Source organism: Mirounga angustirostris, unplaced genomic scaffold (assembly GCF_029215605.1).
Source record: "Mirounga angustirostris isolate CCGP_5_RB_7025 unplaced genomic scaffold, mMirAng1.0.hap1 SCAF_1, whole genome shotgun sequence".
In the NCBI taxonomy this organism is placed as follows: Eukaryota; Metazoa; Chordata; class Mammalia; order Carnivora; family Phocidae; genus Mirounga; species Mirounga angustirostris.
This window is the reverse complement of record NW_026991709.1, coordinates 207,610,870-207,628,625: the sequence shown is the minus strand read 5'-3', so window position 1 is coordinate 207,628,625 and position 17,756 is coordinate 207,610,870. Positions and strand designations below refer to the sequence as shown.

General features: G+C 55.7%; 1 protein-coding gene across 4 annotated transcripts; it reads right to left on the bottom strand.

Moving 5' to 3' along the window:
- Nucleotides 1-2,357: 2,357 nt before the first annotated feature.
- Nucleotides 2,358-17,704, bottom strand: ELAVL3 (ELAV like RNA binding protein 3). 4 transcript variants are annotated; one of them, XM_064570601.1, is made up of 8 exons: nt 17,323-17,704; nt 14,130-14,353; nt 10,294-10,617; nt 9,863-9,966; nt 6,221-6,374; nt 5,851-6,076; nt 4,649-4,687; nt 2,358-3,231 (listed from the first exon to the last, which is right to left on the bottom strand). In XM_064570601.1, the coding sequence occupies exons 3-8, from the start codon at nt 10,496-10,498 to the stop codon at nt 2,880-2,882; spliced, it is 1,080 nt and encodes a 359-aa protein (XP_064426671.1). In that variant the 5' UTR covers nt 10,499-10,617; nt 14,130-14,353; nt 17,323-17,704; the 3' UTR covers nt 2,358-2,879. The 4 variants fall into 4 exon arrangements, with proteins under 4 accessions (XP_064426671.1, XP_064426679.1, XP_045719828.1 ...); XM_064570609.1 differs by lacking the exon at nt 14,130-14,353; XM_045863872.3 differs by lacking the exon at nt 14,130-14,353 and having other exon boundaries at nt 10,294-10,513.
- Between the last annotated feature and the right edge of the window lie 52 nt (nt 17,705-17,756).

Below are 17,756 nucleotides of genomic sequence, written 5' to 3'. Positions count from 1 at the left end.
GTGTGTGTGGGGAGGTGCCCCCTCTGCAGAGCCCGGCTGCCCCAGGGTAGGGGACAAACCCAGCCCTTATTGCTCACAGACGCCTCCTGCACGCTGCCCACGTGTGCCCACGTGTCCCTGCGCTCGGAGGGCGGAGGGGAGAGAGCCCCAAGACACAGCAGAGGGAGAGGGGTGGACCCACTGGGGGTGCCTGCCCTGCTGGAGGGGAGCTGGGAGGTTGGGAAGGACTTAAAAACCACAAGAATAAATAGGTTCGTGTATCAAGAACAAGCTAGGGTTTTTCACCAGCTAAATAGGACTGAAAAAATTCTCAAGACGAGCAAAAAGAATCCCATTAAGACCCCGGACGTCGCTGGCCGCGGGGACCGCCCCACAGAGCACGCGCCCCCCGGGCGCCGCTCGGCTACCATTACTGTTATTAATAATTATTATTACTTTAATGATTCCATTTCCCCTTTTATAAATAAATTAGGCATAACCACGTCTCAGCAAAACTTAAAGAAACAAAGAGAACATCGTGGTTCCTTTAAACTTGCAAACTGGATGAAGTAACAGAAATATACACAAATGTCCTTACAGGGCAACAAGGAGAATAAATAGTTAACATAGCAATAAGTTAAAACTACAAGAAGCTAAATTCGGCAAAAAAGTACAAGAAAGTTAACTGGTGCCAGTTTATGTCTTTTTTTTTTTTCCTTTTTTTTTTAAATCTCTTCTGTGTGTTTTTTTTCTTCCTTTTTTTTGTCGCTTTTTTCTCTTCTGTTTGTGTTTTTTTGTCGCTTTTTTGATTTTTTTTTTTTTCTTTTTGTTCCTTGCAGCAGAAGCTCCACAGACGTTTACTAACAAACACCGGGAGGGGTGGGGGAGAGAGAGCTGGGCAGTCAGATGGGGCCATGGCCGGACACCAAACGCAGGGACACCGGAGGAAGGGCGACTGAAGCTGAACTCGGGGTTTGTAATTCTCAGTTCCTACTGGGCCCGCTGCGGGGGGTGGGGGGCTGCGAGGGCTCCCAGGGGCTCCGGCCTTCGGCTTCTGTTGGAATTTTTTCTTTCTTTTTCTTTTTACTTTTTTTCTTTTTTTCTTTTGTTTTTTTTTTTTTTTTTTTTACAAAGAATGAAAACTAGGGGAATGGAGAGCGTCTGGACTTTCCAGACAGAAGCCGGGGCTGGGGCTCGGGATGGGGGCTGCTTCCACGGCCCTCAGGAGTTTGGAAAGACAGAAAAACCCAACAAACTGAAAAGGGGTGACAAGTGGGGGGAGAAGGAATTTGGGGCTGGGCCTCTGGGCTCATCCACCCCAGGGTGCGGGGGGGGGGGGGCGGGCTGGAGGGAACAGCGGGTACTTCCTGCTGGGGAGGCCTTGGGGGAGGGGGAAAGCTCAGGGCCCAGCCTCCCCCCTCAGCCTCTGGGCCAGGGCCTCGGCCCAGGGAGGTTCAGCCCCGGGGACAGGGGGTCCTTTGGCCTCAAGTGTTGGGGGGGGCTGCCTCCAGCCCACCATGACGCCAAAAGTGAGACGAGGTATCGTGTGTTTGGATGCATGGATGCTCTGTGTGTGCACGCCTGTGTTCGTGGGCGGCAGGGACCACTCATGAGCCAGGAGAGAGCTCTGCAGAGAACCTGGGGCCGGGCTGAGTGGGGCCACGCATCCGCAGGAGACCCGGGCGGCCTAGCTGGAGGAAGTGGACTGGGCCAGGGTCTGGGCTACCACCTCTCGCCTGGGCCTAAGGGATGCTATGGGCATGTCGTTGTCTCCTGGGGTTGTCTCTCTGCTTCTCCATGACCGGGTGTCTATAGATTTGTGTGTCCAAATGTCTGTCTCTGCTCTGACGTGTCCACGTGGAAATGTTCACATTCCGCATCCACCTGCGGCTGCATCTGCCCACGTCGGTGTTTGCCCGTGGCCACATTTGCTAGCCCCCCTTGCTTCGGTCTCCTGTGATTATCCACGTGTGTGTCTGCATGTCTGGGTCTGGCCCACGAGCTCCTGAAGGTGTCCGGGGCATGTCTCTGGGTCTGTCAGTGCTTCTGTGTGTCCCTGTGGGTGTGTATGTGTGTGTGTGTGTGTGTGTATGCGCAGGTGCGCACATGCCCCCGCGTGTCTTCGCGTGGCTGTGTTTCTCTGTGTGGCCCCGTGGACCCCCGGCCCCCAAGCCCTGCTCCCTGCCCCTGCCCCAGTTGGTAAACATAACCTGCCAAAATATTTTCTTTTTTTTTTGTCTTTTTTTGTGTTTTTTTTTTCAAGTTCAAGAATCCCCAGTAAAAATTCTCCACGAGGTCTTTTTTCCCTTTTTACAAAAATAGAGTTTTTCTTCCCCTCCCACCCCCCCTTTTTTTTTCATTTTGTTTCTGTTTCCAGCCCCTCCCCCTGCTCCTCACACTCCATCCAGGGGCTCTGGGCCAGGGATGCCCACACCCCTCCTCCGTTTCGCTTTTTTGGGGATTTTTAAACCTGTTCCCCCTCCCCTCAGGCTTATCTAGGTGTTGGGGAGGCCTGGGCAAGGGGGTCTGGGAGGGCACCCCCAGTGTCCCCGCAAAGCCATCCCGTGGAGGGTGGTTGAAGGTGGGGTGGGGGCACATCTCTGCTTTCTTTTCAGCCGAAAAAAGAAACAAAAACCATCGCCATGAACAAAACCAAGACGAGAGAGTGAACAGCCCAGCCTGGGGTGGGGGCAGGAGGACGGGGTGGGGGACCCCCAGGCACCCCCCATTCCCTGCAGACTCTCCCACCCCGAGTGCTCACCCTGTGGCTTCCGCAGGGATGCGGGGCCCTCGTGCCGTCGGTGGTCTGCCTGCGCTGTCTCTCTCAGGGCCCCTCTCTCTCTCTTTCTCTCTCTCTCTGCTGCCCGGGGAGGGTGGGGAGGGCGGGCGGCGGCGGCGGCTCAGGCCTTGTGCTGTTTGCTGGTCTTGAAGGACACCTGCAGCACACGCTCGCCCAGGCGGTAGCCGTTGAGGCTGGCGATGGCCATGGCCGCTTCGTCGTAGTTGGTCATCGTGACGAAGCCAAAGCCCTTGCACTTGTTGGTGGTGAAGTCGCGGATGACCTTGACATTGGTGACCGCCCCGAAGGGCCCGAACAGCTGCCACAGCACGCTCTCGTCCGCCTCCGGCGACAGGTTGTACACGAAGATACACCAGCCGGCGCCCGCCGCACCCCCCGACAGGCCCACGCCCGCCAGGCCGCTCATGCCATCAATGGCGATGGGGGAGAACCTGGCGATGAGCGACAGGGGACTACTTTGGGGGTCACGCGGGCTCTGCCCTGACCCCCGGCACACCCCTGAGCCCCTGGGACCCCTGACGCCGGCCGTGCCGTGACCCCTGCGTTGTCCTGACCCTGCCATGGCCTCATGACCTCCGCCTCTGACCCCAACTGAATCTCCATCCCCACCTGTAGCCCTGGCCTGACTTCTGACCTGCCCTGAAGGTCAGGCCCTCCCCCACAAGGCCTGCTGGGAGCCCCCATCTACACCCTGACCCCCTAACCTCTGAGCCTACGGGAGCCTGGCTCCTTCCCCACTCCTGGCCAACTACCCCTCCCTTGGCATACTTTCCCCCCACCACCCCCACCCTGCCACTCCTCCTCGGCTAGAGGCCCACCAGGCGGGGAGTGCGGCTGGGGAAGCACCACCCTCCATGATAACGCAGTCCGCTGCCTTCCTCTGCCCCTTACCAGCTTTTTCCTGCTCGGATTGTGTATTTAGGATCCGCTCCCCTTTCCCTGCAAGGTTTGCTCCCTGCGGTGCCCCAGCCCAGAACAGCCCCCGAGCGCCACCGCGACCCGGAAGGTTTGTTGACTGACTGACGGAGGGACCGAGTGAATGAACAGGATTGGCTCCACCCTCGTTCCTCACTGCCTCCCTACCTTCCCAGGCCTCGTTCCGCTCAGGGCGAGCCTCAGTGGGGAGGAACGCTTGCTCACTGGCACCTTGGTCGTGTCAGCGGTCTCACCGGGGTCCCCGTCACCCCTTCCCCCTTCACAGCCCTGTTCGCTGTTCCTGTCTCCTTCCCCACTAGACTGAGATAATGAATAACAGTAACAATAATCACAAGAGTGGCTACCTTTTATTGAGCGCTCACTACGTGCCAAGCACTGTGCTCAATGTCCTTTCGTCTCCATGAGAGACCAAGTCTGGCTGAGCCACCTTGGGTCTCCAGCCCCGAGCCCAGCGCCCGGCACTCAGTGTGTGCTCAACAACTCTCGATGCAGTAAACACAGGGAGCCCTCCCAGGGTCAGGGGTGTGGACAACGTTGTGCGGGCCTCGAGATCCATCCCAGACCAGGGGCTAAAAGGGGGGGTACTCTGTGACCCTCAGCAAAGACCATCAACAGTGGCAGATGGAACGCAGACTTCGCGTGGGAACCCAGGAGCATGGCCGTGAGCAGACCCATGACTGTGACCCCTTCCCTGGGCTGGAGAGCGCCCCGGCCAGGCCCTCCCAGGCCCAAATTCCGTAGTAGCTCTTTCTAGGCACTTACTAGGCTCCATAGCCCCTCTCTTAATGGACACGCTACTCCCAGACACCAGACAGGGGGGCAGACGCAGCTAAGCTGGCTGTCCCGGGGGGAGGTGGGGGAGGGGAGCACTGGGGCAAGAGTCCAAGGAGGGACAGTGGGGAGCTGGGGGCAGCGGGGCGGGGGCACTGTTACCTCTTGACTCCGTAGGCCATGTTGAGCAAATTATCCAGCCTGTGGAAGCAAAAAGGGTGGTCACCCGTGGCCTCCGGGCACACCCCCAGCTGTGACGCTGGCCGGGCCCAGCCTGACTGCCCTCCCTGCCCCCACCCAGCAGGCCAGCAGCCCGGCCCTGCCCCCACCCGCCTGCTCCCCGCCCGGCTGGACACCGCCTGGCACGGAACCGTGCTCACTCGGGCACTGCCTCTCGCCTGCCCTGCCGCTGCCTGGCCTGCACCCGTGTCCTGTCCCGCCCAGCCCCACTCGCCTGCCCCCACCCTGCGGGGCTCAGGTCCCCAGAAGGGGAGGTTCAAGTCTCTTTGGGGCAGTGTCTCATCTGGGCAAGTACCTCAGGGTCCCTGTTCCTAAAATACAGGCAAGACAAGCTCCGTTCTCATGAGTATAGATACCTGGGGGCACACAGCACGGGAGGCCCATCCCCAAGAGAGGGGGGCCCCAATCAGGTGACTGTAAAATGCTTTTTTTGACTCAAAATTCTTTTTTTTTTTTTTTTAAGATTTTATTTATTTTTTTGACAGAGACACAGCGAGAGAGGGAACACAAGCAGGGGGAGTGGGACAGGGAGAAGCAGGCTTCCCACGGAGCAGGGAGCCCGATGTGGGGCTCGATCCCAGGACCCTGGGATCATGACCTGAGCTGAAGGCAGACGCTTAACGACTGAGCCACCCAGGCGCCCCGATTTTTGACTCTAAAATTCTTAACACCGAGGGTGCCTGCGTGGCTCAGTCGGTTAAGCATCTGCCTTCGGTTCAGGTCGTAATCCCGGGGTCCTGGGATCGACCCCCGCCATTGAGCGCCCTGCTCAGCTGGGAGTCTGCTTCTCCTTCTCCCTCTGCCTCTCCCCACTCCTGGCTTGCACTCTCTCCCTCTCTCTCTCTAATAGATCTTTACAAAAAATAAATAAAACTCTTCACACCGATAGTGCCCCTCATATGCCCTGCATACATTGAGTGCCTGCTGTGTACAAGGGCTTGGCCTCAGCATCTGACTGACCCACACATTTCCCCTTTGCTGCCCTCAGTGGCCCCAGCATGTGGACACCCTCCCAGCGTCCTTCTGCGCTGCAGGAATGGGGTTCAGGGAGGGTGGCTGCAGGCTTGGGCCCCCAGCATGGGGGGGGTCTAGGGTGCCTGGGGGCGGGGTTGCAGGGGGTTTACCGGAAGCGCTGCGTCTGATGGTGCAGGGGGCCTGCGTAGCGCCGGGCTGACGACTGGTAGAGGTGAGTGAGCAGGGCCTGCCCAGTCTTCTGACTCGGGTTATTGGCGAACTTGACCGTGATGGGCTCTGCCGCGCCCAGCGGCTTCTGCCCGTTCAGTCCTTTGATGGCCTCCTCAGCCTCAATCCTCTTGTCGAAGCGGATGAATCCCACACCCCGAGAGACGCCTGCCAGGGAGTGAGGGCGTCATGAGGACCCTGCCCCGTCCCGTGACCCCCTTGCCCGTTTCTCTCCCCGCCATCTCCATTTTGGTCCCACCTCCATGCCTTTGCCCAGGGCCCTGCCAAGTTAATCGTCCCCGGCGGCCTGACCTGTGACCTGGTCCACCAGGATGCGAGAAGTGATGATGCGGCCATACTGGGAGAAGAGCTGCTCCATTTCTTTCTGGCTCATGGTCTTGGGGAGTCCACTGACATACAGGTTAGCATCTCGGATGGATGCAGAACTGGGTCGGGCATAGGACACCTGGGGGGGACGGGCAGGTGGACAGAGGTGAGGGGAAGACCCATTTCACAGATGGGGAGAGTGAGGCCACGTCCTGACCACCAACGAGCGGCAGAAGTGCCTCATCTGTTCACTCAATAAATCTCTCTCAAGTAGTCTCCGTGGGTGGCGCCGGCCAGGGCTTGAGGGAGGGGACACGGCTGTGGCCGATAATGTGGCCCGGCCTACATAAAGGGGGGAGGGAAACCTGTCGCTGGGCCCCCGGGGGGCAGATGTCACCTTGAGGACCTTGAGTCCCTAGCTCCTGCTCTCACACCATACATTCCGTCAACATGACATTTCCCGCTCCTTTGGAAAGTGAGCTTGGGACTCTGGCCCTTCTCTTTCTGACCACATTGGGGCCCTCAGGGTCACTCAGGTCTTTAGCCGCCAGCTCGATGCTGATGACTCCCAAATGTCTGTCCCCAGTGTGGGCCTGAACCCCAAGCTGCATACCTGTGCGAAAGCTGCCTCTGGGTGCCCCCCGAGGTTTCACAGGGGATCACAGTGAAGCTGCATCCAGCTCCCAACTGTCCCCCAGCTTGCTCCAGTTCAGTAACAGTAGCTTCGTCCTCCTGGGTGCTCAGGTCCCCAGCCTCCGTTGTCCCTGATGCCCATCTTTCACACCCACATCTAATCCACCATGGATCCTTCCTCATTACCCGGAATCCACACACTTTCCCCCACTTCCACTGCTGCATCCTGGCCCACCTCCCACCCTTGCTCACCCAGACCAGTACAACAGCCTCTACCCCACTCCCACCCTAACCTCCCCAGGCTCTTTCCTCCATGGCTGCCAGAGGGCGCCTGTGAGCAACTGAGTCAGGGCACATCTTTCCTCTGCTCAGAACCTTCTGTGGCTCTCACCTTCCCCAGAGTAAAAGTCCTTCTCACAGCCCACAAGGCCCTGCACAACCTGCCCGTCACCCCACCCCCTCACCCTCCTCTCTGCCCAGAACTGCTCTGTTTCAGCCACACCAGTCTCCTCCGTGTTCCCCAGACACACCAGGCACACCCTAGCCTCAGGACCTTTGCTCTGGCTGTTCCCCTCAGCCTGGAACACCTTTCCTCTCCTTTCTTCTTCCAGTCGCAACTGAAATGTCCTCCCTGTCCTCTTCCATCTGAATTTGGTCCTCCGCCCCTACCCGCCCCCGACCCTCAATTCTCTCCAAGCACTTTTCTCAGTGGTGAATTAGACACGTTTTAGTACGATCATTGGATTTGTGTCATTAATTACGGTCCAGCCCAACAATGAAACTCTCTGCAGCTGTTTAAAAAATGGTGGACGTGTATATTTATTTCCCAGAAACAGTGGTGAGTATTGTAAACTGGGGGAAAGAAAAGTCCATTTACAGAGCACCCGGTTGTGTGACCCCATCTCATTGTGTGCTTATCCGTGTCCTGGAAACACAGTCTGGAGGGGCCGCCCCCAGATGCTAACAGGTTGACCTATAGCTGGTGAGGTACCGGGGGGCACGAGCTTCTCTTCCCACTCATTTCTGCTACGGTCTATTTTTAGTATCCTTCTAAATTAACCTCTGGGTAGATAAGGGTCATTGTCAAAGGTCTGTCTTTTGTTTGGTGTGGTGCGTTGTGGGGGCAGAGCACTTCATTAGAAACACTAATTAAAAAACTAACAAAAGGGGCGCCTGGGTGGCTCAGATGGTTGGGCGTCTGCCTTCGGCTCAGGTCATGATCCCGGGGTCCTGGGATCGAGTCCCGCATCGGGCTCCCTGCTCCTTGGGAGCCTGCTTCTCTCTCTCTCTGTCTCTCATGAATAAATAAATAAAAATCTAAAAAAAAAAAAAGATTAAAAAAAAAAAACTAACAAAAGGAGTACACGGGGCCAGGGGTGGCTCATGGTGAGGGCACTCCTGGGCCGGAGGTAGAGGGGTCCTAATTCATGCAATTGTGCGCACCTGGGGTCCTCCAAGGAAACAAACACAAACACAGCAGCTGCTCTTCTTCCCGGGTAATATTAATTCAAAATCATGGCCACATACTCCATGGTTTCCACTCTCCCACGGGGCTGTGAGTTTTGAGGGGTGAGGGCTTGTTGATGAATCAGAGTTAGGGGTGAGGGCAAAACAAGCCTCAGCTCCTGGGTGGGCGTTTGGGGTAATCGGGGGTCATTTGAGGCACTGAGTAGGTCTTTGGGGGTCTTTCCCATCTCCCCCAGGATGGGGGCTGACCCAGGTCCCTCAGCTGGCTGTGGGCTCGGCCACACGCCCTCACCGGGACACGACGTGGGCAAGGTCTGCCAGAGCACCCGGTTGGGACCAACCATACAACGGTGCCGCCCAGGCGGACACACAAACACAGCCACGAGGCCGCCCCGTGCCACCGACTGCACAGCCCGGGTGCCTACACCAGCCAAAGGGTGACTCAAGGCTGCGAAGACATTCCTAGAGGCTCTGGGGGTCTCGGATAATTACAGTGAGAGTCGCAGAGGCACACACCTGTCACCACCGCACAAGCCCCCATCCTGATTTGGGCACAGGTAGACCCACCCACACAGCCCCACCAGGTCACAGTTGTCACAAAGCACCAGTGCAATAAAAACAGCGTCCCACAAACACAATGGCTCACAGCCCAGGGTATCTCTCACACACACACACACACACACACACACACACACACACGGCATGCATACAGTGGCCCTCTGGATTTGTCACTCTCATGCCCCAGGGCTTCTGAGTCTAGTTGGCCATGGAGGGACCCATTAGGTCATGACCTCATCCTCCCCAACAACGCACAATGGGAAGAGGAAGAGATTCCTGCACCTCTGTTCCCAGAGAGAACGGGGGCCAGATGGGCACCCCTAGCTCAGCCTCCCCCAAGGTTCCAGAGCAGATTTGTGGGGCGGAGTCCAGACACCCCCAGGCGAACCTAGAGAGGGGGGTTTCCATGGCGATCCCCCCCAGGGAATCTGGGCTAGCAGAGTCCCAGCTGCAGCTGCTTAGAGGGGAGGTCATGGGGGGAGGGGCGTTGCACAAAGGTGGGGGAGGGCTCGCCCCTAATCCCGCCCTCCCAGACCCTAATTAGGCTCCAGATGGCAGATGGGCCCCCACCCCTCCCCCATTTCCATGACAAAGGCAAGGGGGACTGCCCACCAGACCCTGGTCACTCTTCTACTGCCAAAGGCATGGCTACCTCCCTGAGCCACCAGAGAATGCGGAGCTGATAGTCTCACTGACAAATAAGGAAACTGAGTTTCAGAGAGGCAGAGCCACTGGGCCCCGGGTGCCCAGCTAGGAACTCTTGGGGGAGAGTTTGAACCACTCAGGGGATGAGCCATGGAGAAGGACGGGTGGCAGTGGGGAAAAGGGTGTGTGGGAAGGGTGGGTGGCTGTAGGGTTTGAGTAGCCATGAAGGGGGCAGTCCAAGAGGGCGGTAATAAGGGAGATAGGGGACAGTTGCAGATGGGCAGCCATGGGGGACGGGCAGCAGAGGGAAATGAAGGCACTAACCTTGATGGTCTTCGTCTGCAGTTTGAGGCCGTTGAGGGTGTTGATGGCTTTGTCTGCATCGTTGGGATCAGAGTAGTTCACAAACCCATAACCGAGGCTCTGCCCTGTGGGCAGGACCAGGATGATGACCTCCCCAGACCTACCAGTGTCCTCCCAGACCCAGTCCTGAGAGGCTGATTGCCATCACTCAAGGTTATGAGAATCAAGAGCCTCACCTTACTGTTCCCCGAGAGTACTACCTTGTCCCCAGGACACCTCAGATCCCCCAGAGTCCTGCCTACCCCCCATCACCCCTGAGATACCCTACCAGGGGTCACACCTGTCTCCCCATCACACCTCAGATCCCCCAGGGTGCTACCTGCCCCCGTCACACCTGTACTCCTGGGACTACCACCTCTGTCCCCTCCCTCCCCACCTGCCAACAGCCACACCTGTGATCTTATCCCGAACCAACTTGCAGGATTCGATGTCACCAATGCTGCCGAAGAGACTCTTGAACTCGTCCTGGGTCATGTTCTGGGGCAGGTAGTTGACGATGAGGTTGGTCTTGCTGTCATCAGTGGCTCCGTTTGTACCAAGGAGTGGCCCGTTGGGCAGGGCCGGGCCGGCCGGGCCCCCCGCCACCTGAGACTCCATGGCCCCGAGTATCTGCTGGAGACAACAGGCCACACCTGCTCACGGCCCAGTCCCTACACAGGCATCAGTGGGAGTGAGGGGGCGCTCAGTGGTGATGGATTAGCCACGTCTGACATGGGCTTAAACATGGAGAGAGGACAAGTATTATTCTAATAATCCCTTCCACTCCTTCAGCATCAAGCAAGCACCTTATGTGTGATTTTACTGTGAAAAATTCCATATACAGATGCCATATATGTCTGTTCGCTATGTTTGCCTGTTTGTCTAAAATCAGTCTGTGCATTTGTAGAATAATAAGATGAACACTTTTGTCTTCAGAATAAGAAATGTAATATTTTTATTAGCTTTGAAGTCCTCATAAGCTCCTCCCTGACCATGTACTGCCCTTCTCCCACCAAAGGGAATTCCTATCCCAAATGTGTTAATATTTCTTTTGCTTTATGCATAATTTTCCCACTAGGCATTTACACCCCCCTCAGTTTTTCCACTGAGCTATTTTTTATTATTTTTCAAAAATGTATTTATTTGAGAGAGAGAGAAGAGGGGCAGAGGAAGAGGAAGAGAGAGAATCTCAAGCAGACTCCCCCCCACCCAGCACTGAGCCTGATGTGGGGCTCGATCCCATGACCCTGAGATCACAACCTGAGCTGAAATCAGGAGTTAGATGCCCAACCCACTGAGCCACCCAGGAGCCCCTATTATTTTTTTTTAAAGATTTTATTTTTAAGGGGCAACTGGGTGGCTCAGTTGGTTAAGCATCTTCCTTTGGCTCAGGTCATGGTCCTGGGGTCCTGGGATTGAGCCCCGCATCCGACACCCTGCTCAGCAGGGAGTATGCTTCTCCCTCTGCTTCTCCCCCAGCTTGTGCTCTCTCTCTCGAATAAAAAATAAGGGCGCCTGGGTGGTTCAGTTGGTTAAGCGTCTGCCTTCGGCTTGGGTCGTGGTCCCAGGGTCCTGGGATCGAGCCCCACGTTGGGGCTCCCTGCTCGGCGGGGAGTCTGCTTCTGCTTCTCCCTCTCCCTCTGCCCTTCCCCCTGCTTGTACTCTCTCTCTCTCTCTCTCCAATAAATGAATAGAATCTTTAAAAAATAACAATAACAATAACAATAAATAAAATCTTTAAAAAATATATTTTATGTTTAAGTTATCTCTACACCAAATGTGGGGCTCAACTCATAATACTGAGATCAAGAGGTGCATGCTCTACTGATGGAGCCAGCTAGGTGTCCCTGAGCTATTTAAATGTATAACATAATAACACCAGCAAATAATGACAGTTTTATTTGTCTCCAATCTATACCTGTTATTTATTTTTCTTGTCTTATTGCAGGGGATACAGTGTGATAGTGGCTTTTTTATTCATGATGTTAAAGGAAATGTTTTAAAATATTTCACAGCTAAATTTGATTCTTGCTGTGGGTTTTCACTTATGAATGTTTAATTTTATTCTTAGTATCCTAACAAGATTTTTTTTTTAAAGAATGGATGTTGAGTTTTATTTAACGTTTTTTTCCTACATCCATTTTTTAATAATTGACATATAATATTACATTAGCTTCAGGTGTATAACATAATGACTCAATATTTGTATATATTGCAAAATTATCTGCACAATAAGTCTAGTTAACAACCATTATCAAATATACTTATAATTTTTTTTCCTGTGATGAGAAATTCTAAGATCTACTTCCTTAGCAATTTTCAAATATATTCTACATCTATTTTATGTATAAGGACCACACAGAGAAGAATTTTAAAGCCACATCTGGGCTCAGCAGGAAACAGTGCTGGGATTATCTGTCATGGGCCTGGGAAGGTAAAGTAGCCAGCATTTCCTTCGGTATTCTTCAATGGCATGGTTGGCAGATGGGTTGCCCTCACTTGAACAATCAAATCGATTGGTAGGGTTTTCCAAAAGGGATGAATTAGGAAGGATTAGAAGCCATATTCAGTTTCAGCAGGAGAGATCACTGTGATTGATTAGCAATGTCTTTGAGGCTACAGCATTAGAAAGAGTCAGCAGTACACTTCATCTCAGCCATCCCTGACCCAAAATACGATACCATACTTGTTCCCAAATATTGGGCCTACTGTGTGCCAGGCACAGTGCAAAACCCACTACATGCAATGTTTTGTTTTGTTTTTTCTTATTCACAACCACCCTGAAAAGAGAGCTTAATTTCCCCTGCTTAACAGATGCTATGAACTGGATGCCTGTGTCCCCTCAAATTCATATGTTGAAAACTTAATCCCCAATGTGATGGTATTTGGATGTGGAGCCTTTGGGAGGTAATTAGGTCATGAGGATGGAGCCCTCATGAATGGGATTCATGTCCTTACAAAAAGGGACAAGAGAGGGGTGCCTGAGGGGCTCAGTCAGTTACGCGTCTGCCTTAGGCTCAGGTCATGATTCCAGGGTCCTGGGATGGAGTCCAACATCGGGCTCCTTGCTTCTCTCTCTTCCTCTGCCCCTCCCCCCAGCTCATTTTCTCTCTCTCTCTCTCAAATAAATAAAATAAAATCTTAAAAAAAAAAAGGGACAGGAGAGAGATGATCTCTCTTTCCACCATGTGAGGACACAGCAAGAAGACGTCCATCTGCAAAGCAGGGAGCAAGTCCTTACTAGGAACCAACTCAGCTGGCACCTTGATCTTGGACTTCCCAGCCTCCAGAAGATTTATGAGAAATAACTGTTGTTTAAGCCCCCCAGTTTATGGTATTTTGTTAGAGCAGCCCGAGCTGACTAAGACAGATGAGGAAAGTGAAGTTCAGCAATGTTTTAAAAATTACTAAAGCTCATGCAGCTTATAAACGGCAAAACGGATTTGCACAGGAGCTTTTCTGATCCAGAGTCTGTATTTTCAACTTCCACTGCCAACGGAAGAATAGTGCTAGCTCTAACATTTCTCAGCTGTGTGTCCTCGGGTAGGCTCCATAATGCTTCTGGGCCTCTGCTCCGCTTTGCTGCAAACTCCGAGTTATTGGCACAGTGACCCCAGGGAAGGATCTAAAGCCACACATGGGTGCAGCTGGAATGCATTCTGGGATCAGGTCTGCCATGGGCACGATCACAGGAAGCAGCTTGTCATGTCTGCCAAGCCTCGTAATACCTGCTATTAATACTGGTCCTGCCCCATTGACATCTTCTGTGTGCTTCCAGGCATCATTTCACTTATTTCTCCCAATCATCTTTAGAGACAGCAACACATTCTCCATTTTATAAGGGAGGCAACCGAGCTCAGAGATGTTGAGCAATATCAATAGGGAATTCGATTTCAAACCTGGCTATGTTGGACTTCAGAACTGCTTTTAATGACAGTGACCAATGCATGGGGGAGCTCTGCCACCTTATAGGTATGTGTCCTCAGGGATGATCTTAGCTCTTCTTTGAGCCTCTGTTTCCTTTCCATGTATTCTTATTATAGGGATGGCACGGAGGAGGGTCAACTCCCCTGCATTTCCAGTTGGCTGAGAGTGGATGTCCAGGGGCTTCCGGAAGAGTTATTCCGAAACCTCATCCAGACTGAGCAGGAACACTGGGTTGATTAACAATGTCTGCCTCAGGCACCTGCCATAAAGCGAGAATGCTCGCTACAGATCTGTATCCAGTTTCATAAGGTTAATACTTTACCGATGGCCATGTATCAAGGCCCTGCTGTGTGCCAGACAAAATCCTTTATGTGAAAATTTCCGGGCAATTCTTCCAACACTGAACATTATGGGACTCTTTTCTTCATTTACCAGAAGAGGAAACTGAACCTCAGTGAAGGGGTAGGGATTTACACAAGGCTGGATAGCATGCAAATGGTGGATCAAGAATTCAAATCCGGAGCTTGGACGTCAGAGCCCACTTTACTACGAAAAAAAGCCAATAATAGTAAAAAATAACAGCAAAGTGAAACTGAGCTCCTACTCTACACCTAGCCCAGGCATCACTACCTTTAAGCCTACTCTGTTGGCTGAGTCTACCCATTCAATTCAACAAACATTTACTGGGTGCCACCATGTGCTGGCTTCTGGCTCCAACCTCCTCACTGTGTATCCTCTAACACTCACACTGCCTCTCTGGGCCTCGGTCCCTCCACTAAAGATATGGCACCGAGGCTCCCCACGCGCAAAGATGGATTCTGAATTCCCTTCTGGGCTCGGAAAACTAGAGTTCTGTGACTGGTTGGTGATATCTGCAACAGGAGAGCCCCCCCAAATAATTAGCAGTACACAAAACATTGTTTCAGGACACAGCAGGTTTCAGCTTTGGAACCCCTACTATGTGCCAGGCCCTGTGCAGGTGCAAAGGTTTCACTGACTTCCCACAACTACACTGAAAGCTGGAGATCATCTTCTCCATTTCTCAGGTAAAGAAACTGAGGGTCAGAGGGACCTGTGATTTGCCTGGGAGTGACCGGTGGCAGAGGTGGTGATGAAGTCTGACTACTGATCTGATTATCCCAGAGACTACAGAGCCACCCCAAATGTCCTCAACTTGGATGGGGTTAAAAGGTAATTGGGATCTTGAGGCCCAGCCTACTAATCTCCCCAGCACCCCATCTCCCTCCCATCTGTGCCAGAGCTTAGCAGGATCAGTGTCGCGTTTCCTCTGCAGCTCAGCCGGCTGAGCCGCTAATAGGGATCGGATTGGTGGAGACCACACCCGCCCGGCCCCAGCCCACAGCAAATGCGTGGCCTGGGATGACTCACGGATCACAGGGACCTTGGAGGGCTGTCCCAGGTCAGGAGTGGAGGGGTGAAGTCAGAGGGGAGGAGGGTAGACCCAAGACGGGGAGGCAGAGACCAACTGGGAGCAATGGAACCTTCCCTCCCAGTCTCTCCAGTTCTTCCTCTGGATCTCTCTCTCTTTCTATTTCTCTCTTCCTCTTTTCCCTGCTTCTCTGTCCTTCTCTCCCCTCTGAACCCATCTGTCTCCCCCTCCTTCTCTCTGCCACTCTTTCTTCAACTCTTTTGCACCATTGCACATACATGACATGGATTTTGCAGGGAACACACCAGAGGTCACTTGCTCTGTAGACCCTCCTGTGACTGACCCCTTTGGCCCCAGTCACAGTGATAGATGCCTGGGTACTGGCCACAATAGGGCATTGAGTGGCTATGCGTGGTCAGGCTAGGCTACCACGTGGTGCTAACTAGGCCTCCCCCTTCTGGGCCCTTCTCCCTCCATGTAGGGCCCTCACAGTCTCAATTTATCCCCTCACTTCCTCCCAGCCTGTCCCCATGGTGGACTTCTGCCTGAGTGTCCTCCAGGGGAGTAACCAGGCCTTCCAGGGCTTCAAGGCCCTTGTGTGACCTCTGACCACACCCTCGCCCCTTTGTGCATCAGTTTCCTTCTTTCAAATGAAGGAACAGATCAGAGGAATGGATGCTGGACTGCTGTGGGGGTTCTGAGGGTCGTCAGGAGGCTGCACTCACGTTCCTGCCCCTGGGTTAGCAGCCTGAGGCCCAGAGAGGGGAGGGAGCCTGCCTAAGGTCACACAGCAGGGAAGCATGGCCTCTCCGGCCTCCTTTCTCCAAGCCAGGTGGGCGGGTCCCAGGGTCCCACGCAGGGAGGGAGTGCTGAGCATCCCTCCACCCACTGCGCTCGCCACGACTCCAAGAGAGACACCACTCCAAGAAGAGGCCCAGAAAGAGACACGGTGCACAGAGGCACACACATACACACACACAGACCGGAAAGACAGTAAGTACAGAAGAAGGAGGCCTGGGCGCTGGGACCAGACAAAGGACGCGCGGCGGCGCGGGGAACGGAGTCGCGCGGCGGGGGCGGGGGTGGAGCCGGGGTGGGGCTAGGACTGGCCAGCCCCGCCCCCGGGATACGCCCGGGTTGCCGAGTGGAAATCCGAGGGCTCGGGCGAGGCCGGGCCCTGGGGGCCCCAGGGGGCGGGGTCCAGATGGGCGGGGCAGGGGCGTGGTTATACAGGGCGTGGCCGGGCGTGGCCGCGGGCTCGGGAGCTGACCAGCTCAGTGGTTGCTGAAAGCACCGGGAGTGGGGCGAGCGGCGCGGGCGGGCGGGCGCTCTCAAGGTCACCCCGAGGCCCAGAGCCTTGGCGGGGTGGGGCGCCTGGACCTGGCCTAGGAGACATCCCTGAGCTCCTTACCCCATCCCCCGTGGGGCGGGGGCCCAGGAGTCAGGAAGCACCCCCCCCCTCGCGGGCCCTCCTTTCCCCTCCCCCTCCCCGAAGCCTGAGGCGCCCGCGCGAGGCTACGGCCCGCTAAGAAGCTCCGAGAAACAAAGGGACGCGGCAGCAGCGGCGGCGGGCCCGCGGGGCCTCCGGGCGCGCCCCCTCCTCTCCCCTCCCCGCTTGCCGCAAGGTCGACGGGCTCGAGGACGAGACGCCCGGCTCCCCGGGCGCGGTCAGGGCCCGGGGAGCGGATCCGACGCCACCCGATTTCCCGGGGTTCTCGGGGACGGCTTGCCGCCTTGTCCTGGCCCAGCACCAGTGATGGGGGCCCTGCGTTTGCCTGGGCGGCCTGCGGGGTCCGGGCCTGGATGGAGAAGGCATCCTCCGCTGCTGCGGCCCCTCCCCCATCAGGCCTGCTGGAGGGGGGCTATCCCGCCCCCAGGGCGCCATAGGACGCCTCCCCGAACCAGAGTTCGGCTCCCTAAGGCCTCTCAGGCCAGACTCTATGCGCCCCCAGCACTCTGGGTGCGGCCCAACCCACTCTCAGGCCCCGAGGCTCGGTCCTACTCCCCCACCGGGGCCTAGCTAGGCCTGGTCCTACCCCCCCACCCCCCAACCCGCCATCTCCGCGGAACCTGTGCCTAACCGCTCCCCAACCAGTTTCCATCTCAGCGATAAGGGAATACCTACAGTGACCATTCTTGTGTGCCCGGCGGGCGCGGTCCGTGTTGAGGGCGGCTCCGGGGGTCGTGCACTCCTTGGGGGGCGCTCGATGCTCACGCCGGGGTCCTGCCCGGGCGGCCTCTGACGCGGCCGCTGCAGAGGTGTAGATGAAGGCGGCGGCTCCCTCGAGGGCCGGGGACGGGCCCGAGCCCGAGGACGCGCGCGCGGATAGCCGGGCCCCGGGGTGGCCTGCGGGCGGCAGGGGATGGAAAGAGGGAACGGGCGCGGGATTGAGAACGCCCCCTGCGCGGCCCCGCGGGGCCCGGGGAGGTTGAGCTTCCTGACAGAGATCGCGGCGCTCTGCCTTTCGCGGCCTCCCCCCGGCCGGGCTTGTCCGGTCGTGGATGCTCAGTCCTCTCCCCTCGCCCGCCCTCCCTCCCACCCTCCAGCCCGCGCTGCGC